This window comes from Thalassophryne amazonica, chromosome 1 (genome assembly GCF_902500255.1).
Source record: "Thalassophryne amazonica chromosome 1, fThaAma1.1, whole genome shotgun sequence".
NCBI lineage: Eukaryota > Metazoa > Chordata > Actinopteri > Batrachoidiformes > Batrachoididae > Thalassophryne > Thalassophryne amazonica.
The window spans coordinates 64,158,407-64,173,378 of NC_047103.1; the positions used below are offsets into that span (position 1 = coordinate 64,158,407).

General features: G+C 43.5%; 1 protein-coding gene across 1 annotated transcript in view; it reads right to left on the minus strand.

Annotated features, from left to right (window-relative positions):
- Positions 1-5,141: 5,141 nt before the first annotated feature.
- tm9sf1 (transmembrane 9 superfamily member 1) overlaps positions 5,142-14,972 on the minus strand; it is a 44,934-nt gene continuing 35,103 nt past the window's right edge. The window contains exons 8-9 of the mRNA XM_034171152.1: positions 6,198-6,471; positions 5,142-6,116 (exon numbers count right to left, since the gene is read on the minus strand). Coding sequence (XP_034027043.1) covers positions 5,723-6,116; positions 6,198-6,471 — 668 coding nt within the window. The 3' untranslated portion in view covers positions 5,142-5,722. The remainder of the gene's footprint in view (positions 6,117-6,197; positions 6,472-14,972) is intronic.

Genomic DNA, 14,972 nt, shown 5'->3' on the forward strand with positions numbered 1-14,972 from the left:
GCATTAACTTTTTTTTTTTTTTTTGTGCCCAGAAGGACATTTACCGATGTCTGCTATTTAACAAATTGAAAATAATAAAATATAGCTAGATTAAGAGTAAAATCATCAATATAACAATAAATTTACTCTGCTCTATGGGCCAGCCAGGGATAAAGGTAAGAGTGCTGTGATGCACTAACCCTTTATATTAGTACTTTTGTCATGTTGTGCTTTCTTCAGCATGCCTTTGTGTGCATTGTCTGAATTTGCAACAGACATCACATTGTTGAATATGATGGAGGTAAATTTGTGTTCTGCGTTTATAAGCATTTTCTGTTTTCAAGGTGAGTTTTCCCCCCCCATACTACATGTTGAATTAGGGCAGGTAGTTTTTTTTCTTTTTTTTTTTCCTGCATTTGTTGGCATTAATTTGGATGTGTTGCAGTTGCTCTCACTGTAGATGGGTCAGAATGTGGTCTGAAACAAAGGTGCAACATGCTTCATTTTGTTCCAACTATGAAGCCTAATGCTGCAGAATTGCAAAGTCTAATCTGTGGGCACAAATAATGTAGTTTGTGTTGCTGCAGCAGAGGGTAAAACAGTTTGTTGGTAATGTTGTATTGGGGAGGAACTTAATAAAAAGACTATTTACATCGGAATGAAAATCAGTCAATGGTGACAACAAAACGATTTCAGTATTGCTCCCGTAACCAAGATTTCTCAACAGTGCTTCATCCTACAAGTCCTTAACTACAGCATAAATACAGTTTATTGAATAAGTGAGTAAAGCTCAACATACTTCAAATAGCTTTTATTTCCATACACACAATGCACTGGAAACACTGCACATTCTATTCCAAATCAAAACATCAAACATAATTTATCAATTTTATTACTGAACAGAAAGTGGAAAAAAGACTATTAGGCTGTTCAAAAAAGTGTGCATTTTTCTTTGTGTGACCTTTATTACACTCTTACAGGTGGCCCTTATTTAAGGATGAAGGCAGTAAATGTTGTACATGCTGGTTGTTGTGCATTTCTCTCTGAAAGTCGGAGTAAAATGGATCATTCCAGACATTGTTCAGAAGAACAGTGTACTTTGATTAAAAGTTGATTGGAGAAATTGCAGAAATACATTTAAAAAGTGCAGGAAATGATAGGCTGCTTGGCTAAAATGATCTCAAGTGCTTTAAAATGGCAACAAAAACCAGAAAGATGTGAAAGAATATGGAAAACCACCACTGGAATGGAGCTCAGCCAATGATCAGCTCCAGGGGGATTAAAAATTGTCTAAAGTTACCTGTGAGTACTGAAACAATTAGGAGATGCCGATGTGACGCCAAGTTATGGGCAAGAAGCCCCCACAAAGTTCCATTGTTGGAAAAATGATGTGTTGAAGACGTTACAGTTGCCAAAAGAACACACTGACCTAAAGGCAAATGGTGCAACATTTTGTGGACTGATGAAAGCAAGATTGTTCTCTTAGGGTGTAGGGGCCATAGACAGTTTGTCAGACGACCCTGAAAAACTGAATTGAAGCCACAGTACACTGTGTACACAGTGGAGCAAGCATCAAGAGACAGGGATGTTTACTATGGTGTCGGGCCTATTGTATACCAGGGATCATGGCTCGGTCTGAATACATCAAAATACTTGAAAGTGGTCATGTTGCCTTATCCTGAAGAAGAAATGCTCTTAAAATGGGTGTTTCAACAAGACATAAACACACCAGCAAGAGAGCAGCATCTTGGTTCCAGACCAACAAGATTAACGTTATGGAGTGGCCAGCCCAATTTCGGGACCTAAATCCAAAAGAAATCTTGTGGGGTAACATCAAAAATGCTGTTTCTGAGGCAAAACCAAGACGTGGAATTAAGGAATGTAGTCCTGTCGTCCTGGGCTGGAATTTGAGAACTATCTACTCCACACAGATTTACCATAGAGTACCGTACTGCTTGTAGTTCTTCATAATTCATGTCAGTAAAGTCCAAGACATAATCAGTGTCTTGGCAATGTTCATGTATCCATCCCCTGGCTTATCCAAAGAAAACTGGATGTAAAAGTGATGCTATACTAAAGGGGGGCACTTACTTATTTACACCATCATTTTGGCTTTCAGGTTTTTATTTCTTTTAATTCCTGATGTAGAGATTACTTTTAATGTGAGTTTAAAGGGCATAATTTTAACATATAAAGCCTGAATTTTATTTTTTGATGTCTTAAAAATTTCTAAAATGATAAAGATCAAGGAGGCAAACACTTCTTCACACCACTTTGTGTTTATATCACATTTCTCATATATTATGTAAAAGTTAGTGAGAAATGAACACTTCTAAAACTGAAAATGCTGTTTTTGTTACCTAATAACACCTCTGGTGCAAAGTCGCGGAGTTAAATTTGTCTCATAACTGCAATGCACAGAAGTTGATCTACAAATATTGCTTAATTTGCACAACTTCCACTCGTCAAAAGCTCACACCCAAGGCCTCCTGCAGATGCCTTTAAAACATAAATATTGTTTTTGACTGATTATAATAGAGGAGCTTTACTGAATTGTACATATTTTTGTACGTATTTTGTACATATAATTGTACAAATTGTACATAAGACAATAGGAGCTTAATAATTAAACAACTGCAAATTATAAAGAACACAATGCTCAAATGACTGAAGGTATTTTAGCACTGCATTATATTTCAGTTTATACAGTAACTGAGGTTGAAAAGAAATGCAGACACTGCTTATTAAAACATCCTAATATTCCCTTTTCTTCATTTTCTGTAAAGTAATAAATTTGATGAATTTCTATTCATGTTTTGATTTGGAATAGAATGTGGCATGTTCCCAATGCATTTGCCTGTATGGAAATTAAAGCTTTATAAGGATTTTGAGCTTTGCTCACTTTTTTTAAACACACTGCTATTACTTTTGAACACATCTGTACTCTTGGCTGTCTTGAGCAGTTGGTGTTAAAGGGGAACAGAAATGCCCAGTTTATTCATAGCATGAATAAACACAAAAAAAGTGTTCTTTTGATAGTTCAAGAAACATTAAAGACCATAAAACATCTACAGAAAACCTTGTTTTAGTTGTGGTCTGAAAGGTTTTGACATCGACTGGCTTCCGCCATTTATGCAGGTCAGGCGGGTGACGTCACTGGTTGGGGGAAGATGAGCCTCGTTCTGAGATTCCCTGCCAGAGGCACCAACAAAGAGGTTATATATGACTACTAGAGTCCATACTCCCAATGCTGCTCACTAAATGTGAACGTCCCTTCATGGACAGTGACGTGACGCCTCCCAAACAGGCAAAATATTGACGAAGTTCTCGGATGTTAATGCATTTTCAATGGGGATTCGCAACTGAACACACTCAGAAAAACACTCGCAAAATACATGTTAAAATGCCAGTCTGACATGGATATCGAGCCAGTAAAATTAATTAGCAATAATCATGTCAGGAAAGTATTAAACTTACTCTGACACCCACACATTCCGGAATATTAATGTTGAAAGTTACACAGATTTGTGCTGTTAAGCTGCACTGCTGGGCTGAACCAAGCTGCTGCTGCTGTTTTCAGAATAACACGGCTCCTAAGACCTATGAAACATATATAAAATATTTTGACACAATTATCCTTTATTGATCGAGTTTCATTCATGAAGTCAGTGGTGTTGTTGTATGGCTGGGGGGCCTGGCTGCCTTTTTGTTTCTGTCTTTTTTTTCCTTCCAAGTGGCTTGCATTTGGGACTGAGTGGCTGTGTAGCTGAGTTTATCAGGACCTCACCCTGATCACCTGCGGCTCGTCAGGACTCACAGCTGTGGTGCATCTACATGGATTGGAACATGGTGGCATTTAAGACTGGAGTACACAGTGTGTATTTGCCAGAGACTCGACCTTGTGACCAGACGGGTGAGATCGTCGTCTCGGGAGCCATCTCATCATCAGTGGATGCAGAGAACGTCCAGGTTTGATGCATGGTCTGTGAAAGAGGAGAGGGTGAGGTCTCACGCTCGTCAGCACACTTCCTGAGGTACGTTAGATTTTGTGACTAACATTTATACAGTCAGTAAATGTGGTGTCCCTCACACCTTATTATATTGAGCTGTATGTTGGTCGTTTAAATCAGCTTCCGCTGCAGTGAGTTTGTGAACTGGATGTTCCATGCCTGCAGGGTGGGAAGCTGATTAGTAATTAAGCCAGGAAGTGTTTGCTGTTTGTGCACCTTTGAGCGTTCTCTCTGTGTGTTGAGTGTGGACTCACATAATGATTCCTTCTTTCACAGACTCGGTTTGTCGCGGCCACCTGGGGGGTGTCGGTGGGGTCCTTGGGTCCGAACCAGTTCTGGCTCCGGACCGTTAGCGCTGCTGGGAGCGCACCGCAATCCACCACGCCAGACCGCGCACTTTTATATTTTTCACAACACTGTTATGTTCATTAAACTCTGTTATCCTTTGTACCGTGCTCTGCTTATTTTATACTGGGTCCTTCAAACGCTGGTCGGTTCTCCGGGCTGCGTCCGACACATAACAGGTGTGTCATCTCTGTGTGTGAGTGGTGTGTGTGTCGTCCGTGTCCTCGGACAACACAGGCAGGAAACATGCACCTCTTTATCAACCAAATGTCATGGACAAAGTGACAAGAATAACCAAAACCACTTATTCTGGAAGCAAATATTGTCTCCCTTGTTCCTCCGTTTGTAGCTTTGCCAATATGCGCAGCATTCCAGGATATTCCACCTGTTTCTTGATGAGACTAATAGAACTTCAATGAGCGAGCTCAATAAACTGCACTCGTCCCCAGCAGAGGAGACCCCAACCAGTGACGTCAACCGGAAGTGCCCTCCACTGACTTCAGCCAATGGCGATTTACATGTCAATTTAGCAGCAAATTTGATTTAAATAATATTATCTACACTGTGCTCAAACATTCTGCAAGTGTCCGAATAACAGTTTTTACCATGGAATGCACAAACAAATTCTCAAAAAGCATTTCTGTTCCCCTTTAAACCCAAATTATGCTACTCCACATCTGCTACTCCGTAGCCATGCAAAATACTCTGGGTTGTTGCAAACTCCTCTGAGCTTGTCTATTTAGCCTGATGTGCACCTCCCAAAATTTGTAATTACACATCGATACGACTGAGACCGCACAGACTGTAATAGGGCCACTAAATACATCATTTCCGGAATCTCACTTTTCCAGTTTCACAATCAACAGCTTTCATGGGATAGTAGGTCAGTCTTCACAAAAAACATTGCACCCCCTACTGTTCTGGTGGTGAATTGCATTGCTACAACCACCAACCCCGACGGAGAACTTTGAAAGGTTCACAACTGCGTCAATGCGATTGTATGGCCATGGAATTACAGAGTAGTAGAAGCATAAAAAGGTCTTTCGGTGGAACAGCCGGAATAAAGAATGTGCAGATTGTACCAGGCCAAAAGAAACTGCATCAAACACTGAAATCTATTCAGCTACAGTCAAAAATCATAATTTCCTTCATACATTCTTAGTGAGACAGATTAGTACTGTGGTATCCCATTTTACCCATACAAGTTCCCTCCCTTCCACCAATATCAGTCCATTGAACAATCCCTTTTTCCAACAATTACAGCTGTTAGTTCAATCATCGGTTTGTGCCAAATATAAAAGGACCCCATTTCTCCTCCCATTAGCACCCACAGGAGGTGCAACTTAAAAAAAGGCTGAAGAATGAAGATTGTCCATATGCATGTATTTCTAGTCCATCTTGAGGCTACGGTAGATGTAGCGAATAAATGCCAAAGAGGCCCAGAATGACACGCTGCCCAGCATCAAGGAGAAAACCAGTGCTGTGAGCAGAGAGTAGCCAAAGAACTCTGTGCTCTGTACCAGGCCGCTCATGGAGGAGCGGTTTCTGTAGTAGAAAATGCAGTAGACAAAGATGAAGAGGCCGGTAGAACCGGTGCTCAGCACGCTCCGCCACCACCAGCGGTAGTCCTCACCAGACAGCAGGAAATATGTGAGGGCCACAGAGATACATGCGCCCACCGACAGGAGGATGGCGAACACGCACAGCAGGATGCCATACAGGGTGTAGTGTTCTCGACCCCAAACAGTGGCAAAGATGTAGTAGAGTTCCACTGAGATGGCACTAAAGGACAGAAATGTAAAAATGCAATCAGAAAGATTATGTAGAAAATGCAGTTTATTTTATTAAAAAGCAGGTGCTCACCTGAAGGGCAGGAAGCCGCCAATAGCCATGTGTACAGCTATGTGTTTGTACCAGGGTTGAGCAGGGATCTGTCGGGGAATGTTTCGAGTGCGGCATGGCGCCTGGAAGCTTCCAGCTCTGTTCTTTCCCACAATTCCACCGATAACAGTGAGGGGGAAGCCGACCAACACCCACGCACCCAGCAAAAGTAGGACAGTGGAGGCCGGCAGAGCCTGTGTAGAGCCGCTCCACCAATGGACCGAGTTCACGACGCTCCATGTAAAGAAGAGGGGAGCTGTGCGAAAGAATGTTAATCTGATTAAAAGGTGGAGTGAGGCAGTGTAATCTCATGCAATATTTTATTAGCTATACTCAACAAAATATAAACGCAACACTTTTGGTTTTGCTCCCATTTTGTATGAGATGAACTCAAAGATCTAAAACTTTTTCCACATACACAATATCACCATTTCCCTCAAATATTGTTCACAAACCAGTCGAAATCTGTGATAGTGAGCACTTCTCCTTCACTGAGATAATCCATCCCACCTCACAGGTGTGCCATACCAAGATGCTGATTAGACACCATGATTAGTGCACAGGTGTGCCTTAGACTGCCCACAATAAAAGGCCACTCTGAAAGGTGCAGTTTTGTTTTATTGGGGGGGGATACCAGTCAGTATCTGGTGTGACCACCATTTGCCTCATGGAGTGCAACACATCTCCTTCGCATCATCCGTGAAGAGAACACCTCTCCAACGTGCCAAACGTCAGCGAATGTGAGCATTTGCCCACTCAAGTCAGTTACGACAACGAACTGGAGTCAGGTCGAGACCCCGATGAGGACGACGAGCATGCAGTTGAGCTTCCCTGAGACGGTTTCTGACAGTTTGTGCAGAAATTCTTTGGTTATGCAAACCGATTCTTTCTGCAGCTGTACGAGTGGCTGGTCTCAGACGATCTTGGAAGTGAACATGCTGGATGTGGAGGTCCTGGGCTGGTGTGGTTACACATGGTCTGCAGTTGTGAGGCTGGTTGGATGTACTGCCAAATTCTCTGAAACGCCTTTGGAGACGGCTTATGGTAGAGAAATGAACATTCAATACACGAGCAACAGTTCTGGTTGACATTCCTGCTGTCAGCATGCCAATTGCACGCTCCCTCAAATCTTGCGACATCTGTGGCATTGTGCTGCGTGATAAAACTGCACCTTTCAGAGTGGCCTTTTATTGTGGGCAGTCTAAGGCACACCTGTGCACTAATGGTGTCTAATCATCATCTTGGTTTGGCACACCTGTGAGGTGGGATGGATTATCTCAGCAAAGGAGAAGTGCTCACTATCACAGATTTAGACTGGTTTGTGAACAATATTTGAGGGAAATGGTGATATTGTGTATGTGGAAAAAGTTTTAGATCTTTGAGTTCATCTCATACAAAATAGGAACAAAACCAAAAGTGTTGCGTTTATATTTTTGTTGAGTGTATATGGCAATTTTGGGATAAAGAGTCACTTGTTTACAGCATGTGGGCAAGGGAACTTTCACAACAATTTTTGTATGATCGATTTCAGAAGGTTACAGATAAAATCTACATAACTTTCCATCGTGTATTTTACAAAAAAAAAAAATGCCTCTCATACAGTGCATCCGGAAAGTATTCACAGCGCTTCACGTTTCCACATTTTATGTCACAGCCTTATTCAAAATGGATGAAACTAATTTTTTTCCCCCTCAAAATTCTACACACAATACCCCATAATGACAAAGTGAAAAAAGTTTTTTTTGTTAGATTTTTTTAAAAAATTTATTAAAACAAAACTGAATCACATATGCATAAGTATTCACAGCCTTTGCTGTGAAGCTCAAAATTGAGCTTAGGTGCATCCTGTTTCCACTGATCATCCTTGAGATGTTTCTACAGCTTAACTGAAGTCCACATGGGGTAAATTCAGTTGATTGGACATGATTTGGAAAGGGACACACCTGTCTACATACAGTAGTGTTCAGAATAATAGTAGTGCTATGTGACTAAAAAGATTAATCCAGGTTTTGAGTATATTTCTTATTGTTACATGGGAAACAAGGTACCAGTAGATTCAATAGATTCTCACAAATCCAATAAGACCAAGCTTTCATGATATGTACACTCTTAAGGCTATGAAATTGGGCTATTAGTAAAAAAAATTACTAATTACTAAAATTCCATCTAGAAAAAGTGCCTTTGGACAGGCCACTTTCTCTTACAGCGCCTCTCAAACCTGGAACACCATCTCCTTCTCTGAGCAATTGAAATCATGGCTATTGGGCAATCAAGTCTGCACTCACAACTGAACTTATATGAACAAAACTGAGCATTTCTGCACACAAGCTGGGTATCTGTAATCATAATTTATTTTAGATCTAAATGAACTGAACTGAGCCTTTTTGCACACAGGCCGGGCATTTTGCAATTATATCAATGCTAATTTTAAACAAAGCTTTTTGCACATAAGCCGGGGACCTGCAATTGTATTTATACCTGCACCTTGTAAATAGTGTGTAAATACTGTGGTTTTGAATGAATGACAGTGAGGATGTGTTTAACCAATTTGAATGAAATGAGAGTGAGGACTTGCCCTAACCTTTTTAATACTATTTGTCTATTTGTCCATCTGTGTGTGTGGGTTTGGAGTGTGTTGCTGGGTGTGTGTGCCTGGAGTGTAAGAGAGAGAGATGGGGTGACTATGGATGTCTTGTCCCATGTTTTATGTCGGGCCATGTGCCCATACGGGGACTAAGGATGGAAATTCTGTGTGTTATGGATGTGTCTCTGTACATTGTCTTTTTTAACATGTGCTGTCCCTTGATAAATAAATAGAAAGAAAAAAAAAAGTAGAAAAGGGGGTGTTCACAATAATAGTAGCATCGGCCCTACAAACTCAAAACTATTATGTTCAAACTGCTCTTTAGCAATCTGTGAATCACTAAACTAGTATTTAGTTGTATAACCACAGTTTTTCATGATTTCTTCACATCTGCGAGGCATTAATTTTGTTGGTTTGGAACCAAGATTTTGCTCGTTTACTAGTGTGCTTGGGGTCATTGTCTTGTTGAAACACCCATTTCAAGGACATTTCCTCTTCAGCATAAGGCAACATGACCTCTTCAAGTATTTTGACATATCCAAACTGATCCATGATACCTGGTATGCGATATATAGGCCCAACACCATAGTAGGAGAAACATGCCCATATCATGATGCGTGCACCACCATGCGTCACTGTCTTCACTGTGAACTGTGGCTTGAATTTAGAGTTTGGGGGTCGTCTCACAAACTGTCTGTGGCCCTTGGACCCAAAAAGAACAATTTTACTCTCATCAGTCCACAAAATATTCCTCCATTTCTCTTTACGCCAGTTGATGTGTTGTTTGGCAAATTGTAACCGCTTCTGCACGTCTTTTATTTAACAGAGGGACTTTGCGGGGGATTCTTGCAAATAAATTAGCTTCACACAGGCATCTTCTAACTGTCACAGCACTTACAGGTAACGCCAGACTGTCTTTGATCTTCCTGGAGCTGATCAATGGGTGAGCCTTTGCCATTCTGGTTATTCTTCTATCCATTTTGATGGTTGTTTTCCCATTTTCTTCCACGCATCTCTGTTTTTTTTTTGTCCATTTTAAAGCATTGGAGATCATTGTAGATGAACAGCCTATAATTTTTGCACCTGCGTATAAGTTTTCCCCTCTCCAATCAACTTTTTAATCAAACTACGCTGTTCTTCTGAACAATGTCTTGAACGGCTCATTTTCCTCAGGCTTTCAAAGAGAAAAGCATGTTCAACAGGTGCTGGCTTCATCCTTAAATAGGAGACACCTGATTCACACCTGTTTGTTCCACAAAACTGATAAACTCACTGACTGAATGCCACACTACTGTTATTGTGAACACCCCCTTTTCTACTTTTTTTTTTACTAATAGCCCAATTTCATAGCCTTAACAGTGTGCATATCATGAATGCTTGGTCTTGTTGGATTTGTGAGAATCTACTGAATCTACTGGTACCTTGTTCCCATGTAACAATAAGAAATATACTCAAAACCTGGATTAATCTTTTTAGTCACATAGCACTACTATTATTCTGAACACTACTGTATGTCTTGGATTTGTCTCTTGTATACTTCCCACCTAGCTTCTATCTGTACTAAAAACAAAAATCTGACTATTTCACCATGTCACGTGCTACACCTTCAATGTTGTCCCCTCTTCCGATAATTTTTTTCCTTACCAATAGAGCCACTATCAATAAGTCTCAGAAACTCTTCCTTGTTCCAGGGTGTGACTTGTGGCAGTACAGATGATTTATGCAGATGACATACTTTTTATGTCACAAATCCAACTAGCCATTTAACATCTATTATGGCAGTACTCCAAATTTTGGCGCTTTTCCTGGATATAGGTTTAATGAACTGCATCAAACTTAATATACAAAAAAGTGAATGCTTGCCTATAAATATAGCTGCACAGCGACTCAGACAAACAGATCTTCCTTTCCATCTGAGTGTATGTAACTTGTTCACCTCAGGCTCTGCCTGCAGCAAACTTTCTCCTTTATTGTCCAATATAATCAAGGAATCAAGGAAATTTATTGTCATATGCACAGTACAGAAGAACATCTTCCCTGCACAATGAAATGTGGCTACTGCATTTAACCCATCCTATTTGCCAGTAGGAGCACAGGTCGCCATAAAAGGCGCCCGGGGACCAGCTCCAGATGTACATCCCTGCCTTGGTCAACAGCAGGGCTGAGCAAACCAACACCGACCCATAACAAACAACACACACAACACACAACACATAGGCCGGCCCGGTACATAAAACATATATATGAAAGCAAAACACGAGGGAAGAGGAGAAGAAAAAAAAAAAAAAACCCTCATAGCTGCTGCATTACACAGCGGCAATGAGGGGAAAAAAAAAATCCCATCAGCACAAAAAAACAATAATCACAGAGACAAAACAAGGACACAGGACGACAACCGAGATTTGAAAGGACCAGTTTATCAGAACACTCCGGAAGGCAGCCAGTTCGGAGCCGTCAACGGCCTTGTCTGACAGTCTGGGGGGGGGAAGGGAACAGCCCTGCGCAGTCTGAGAAAGTCCTGGACAGTTCACAGTTCACGTCAGAGCTGGAGAAGCTGAGGGGAGGGGGGAAGACCAGGGAGCGAGGCTTAAGTGTTGAACTTCTGAGGAGGTTTCTTATCACAGCGACCTTGAAGTGCAGCTGTATTTGGGGAAGCCAAATGAATAGCCAGATTAACAGACGCCTGAAAGATTCCACAGTTCTGAGAACAGAGTGGCTCTCAATGCATCTGAATATGGAATGTGGTCTTCACAGACGGTCATAGCGGGTTTCCAGGGCTGCGATCTTCCCCAAGATGTCTTCCAACGCGCGGTTAACCCCCGCCGACTGCGCAGCCACTGCCTTCCCAATCGAATCAATCATATAGGGCAGCTTGGAACGACCAATCAAAGCTGCTTCCACTTTCTTGATTTTCCGCTAAACCAGCAGAGTGCCCGCACCACACATCAGAAAGCCGGTCACCACCAAGCTGAATATGTACACATCTTCGACGTCCTCCACAGAAAGCGTGTAAAGGCACATGACCTGCCATCTCCTCCACGAGTCCATCACGTAACCCATCACATGCGTCCCGGCAGGACAGGTCGGGTCCTCCGCTCCCGAATATCTTGTAGAAAAAATAGTGTCAATTGCGTTCAGAGACCACTTAAACAGATCCATTTTTGTCGTTTCCAGAAGAGCAAAGCTGCAGCCTCACAGACAACACGCCACAAAAGCAGGAAAGATAAGGAGGGAGGGAGAAGAGAAAAGTGCGTCCGTCTCGGTCGAGTGCAAGCTGGCACTCAGGTCAGCTTTTTAAAGATTGGTTAATTTACCAGTATTCTTTTAGGTAGGTTTAATATAGTGAAAATGAATATCTTACCCAAGTTTTTACACCCTTTTTAATGTATTATTCTGTTCTTACCCAAAGCCTTTTTAAAACTCTATCTATCAAATGATTTCCTCATTTATATGGAGAGTTATCCCAGGGTTCGGAAATCATTACTACAAAAATGTTGGCTCAGTTGAGGTTTGTCATAATTTGGTGTATTATTGGGTAGTTAAGTGACGGGCCAGACGGCACCAAATGATCAGACACAAATGCAGGATTCAGGTCTCAGCTTCACAGAGTTTAATGTCAGGACTTGCGTGATTCGGTACACAAAAAGACAGTCCAAAAATATCAACAGTAACCGAAGCATTTGGCAGAGACAGGTTCCAGAAACAGGCAGACAGGTCGATACACGATAAAGCAAAAACAGGACTGTGAAAACTCTGAAGACAAACGCTCAAATGAGGCACAAGGCACAACAATCTCGCAAGTGAGAGAGGAAGCAGGTTTGACTAATAAAGGGGATGTGATCAGGGTAAATGCACCGCAGGTGTGAGAGGAAAGATCCAGAAAGAGGCGTGGCCACAGGAAGACAGGAGGGAAATGCCCAACACCAAACAACACAAAAGAAATCCAGCCACCAAAACCCCAGTGCAAAACTAAATGCAAACCCAAAGCAATAAACAATAACCCCCCCCCCCCCCCCCCCCCCCACAGACCCAATCATGACATCACCCCCGCCCCACGGCCGGCACCGGACGGCCCAGGAACCCCCGAAAGTGAGGCATGAAAGTCACGGACGAGAGTGGGATCCAGGATGAAGCGGGACGGCACCCAGGAATGCTCCCCAGGACCGTAGCCCTCCCAATCCACCAAGTACTGCATGCCCCGGCCCCGACGACGAGCAGCCAGGAGAAGGCGGGACCGCCACCCACGAACCGGGAGGGCGGCGGGGGACTGGCCGGAGGGCACAAAGGGCTAGTCCTCACAGGTTTCACCCGACTCACGTGGAATGTAGGATGGACCCGCAATGCCCCAGGGAGACGCAGACGAACAGACACAGGGTTGATCACCCTGGTGATGGGAAAGGGACCCACAAACCTGGGCGCGAGCTTGCGAACTGTCCCCCGAAGCGGCAGATCCCGGGTTGACAACCAAACCCACTGGCCGGGCACATAGGGAGGCGCAGGAGAACGATGGCGGTCCGCTGCTGCCTTGTATGAGGAGGAGGTCTTGAGCAAGGTTCGCCGAGCCCGGACCCAGATCCTCCTGCAGCACTGGATGAGAGCTAGTGCAGAGGGGACAGAAGAAGATGAGTCCGTGGAAGAAAACAGAGCTGGCTGATAACCGTGTACCACATGGAATGGGGAATAACCAGTGGCAGAGGTCAGAAGTTGGTTATGGGCCAGTTCCACCCAATGAAGTTGTGTAGCCCAGTTTGATGGACTGTGGGATGCTAGAATGCGAAGTCCCTTCTCCAGTTCTTGATTAGCACGTTCGACCTGGCCATTGGCCTGTGGATGATACCCGGATGTAAGACTAGCTGTTGCACCGAACAATTTGCAAAACTCAGCCCAGAAATGGGACACAAACTGAGGGCCCCGGTCGGACACTATATCCTGCGGAAATCCATGTAGCTTAAACACGTTCTGAAGCAGAACCTCAGCAGTCCTCTTGGCTGTGGGGAGTTTAGGGAGAGGCAAAAAATGACACATCTTGGAAAACCGGTCAATAACTGTCAGAATCACGGTGTGACCTTGTGAAAGGCCGGTGACAAAGTCTATGGCTATATGCGACCACGGACGTTTGGGGACTGAGAGAGGAAGTAACTCGCCGGATGGTCTCTGATTGGATGATTTTTGGGCAGCGCAAATATGGCAGGCATTAACATAGTCAGTCACATCTCAGTCCATACTGGGCCACCAAAAGCGTTGATGTATCACCCACTTAGTCTTTCTAATGCCTGGGTGGCATGTAAACTGACTATCATGAGCCCAGCGAATGACCTCACCTCGGATTGTCTGTGGCACAAACAGTAACCCCTCCGGGCACCCTTGAGGCACAGGCTCTTCTTCCGAAACTGCCTTGACCTTATCCTCTATTCCCCATGTGAGGGCAGAAACAAAGCACGCTAAGGGAAGTACAGTTTGTGGTTCAGAGGTGTGGTCCCCGGACTCGAACCGGTGTGACAGAGAGTCCGGCTTGCCATTCTCAGATCCCGGTCGGTAGGACAGTGTGAAATTGAAACGGCTGAAGAACAGTGACCATCGAGCTTGTCTGGCATTAAGTCTTTTGGCCGTGCATAAGTATTCCAGGTTCTTGTGGTCAGTTAGAACGAGAAATGGTAACTGGGCCCCCTCTAGCCAGTGACGCCACTCCTCCAAGGCCACCTTAACGGCCAACAGCTCACGGTCACCTATGTCGTAGTTGCGCTCGGTGGGAGATAGCTTTTTGGACAGGAATGCACAAGGATGCATTTTATTATCAGAGGAACTAACTTGTGAAAGTACCGCCCCCACCCCAACGTCCGAGGCATCTACTTCGACCACAAACTGCCGGCCGGGGTCAGGAAGGAGCAGCACAGGGGCAGACGTAAACCTTTTCTTTAGCTCCCGGAACGCTTCCTCACACTCACGAGACCAGACAAACGCCTGGTGAATGGAGGTAAGATTGTGTAAGGGAGCCGCCATGGTACTAAATTTTGGACCTCCTTGCGATTGCGAGGAGTTTCCCATTCCGCTACAGCTGCCGTTTTGGTTGGATCCATCCGAATCTCCCCCTCAGATATCACAAACCCCAGGAAAGACACAGTGGGTTTGTGGAACTCACATTTTTCCGCCTTGACGTATAGCTGGTTCTCTAT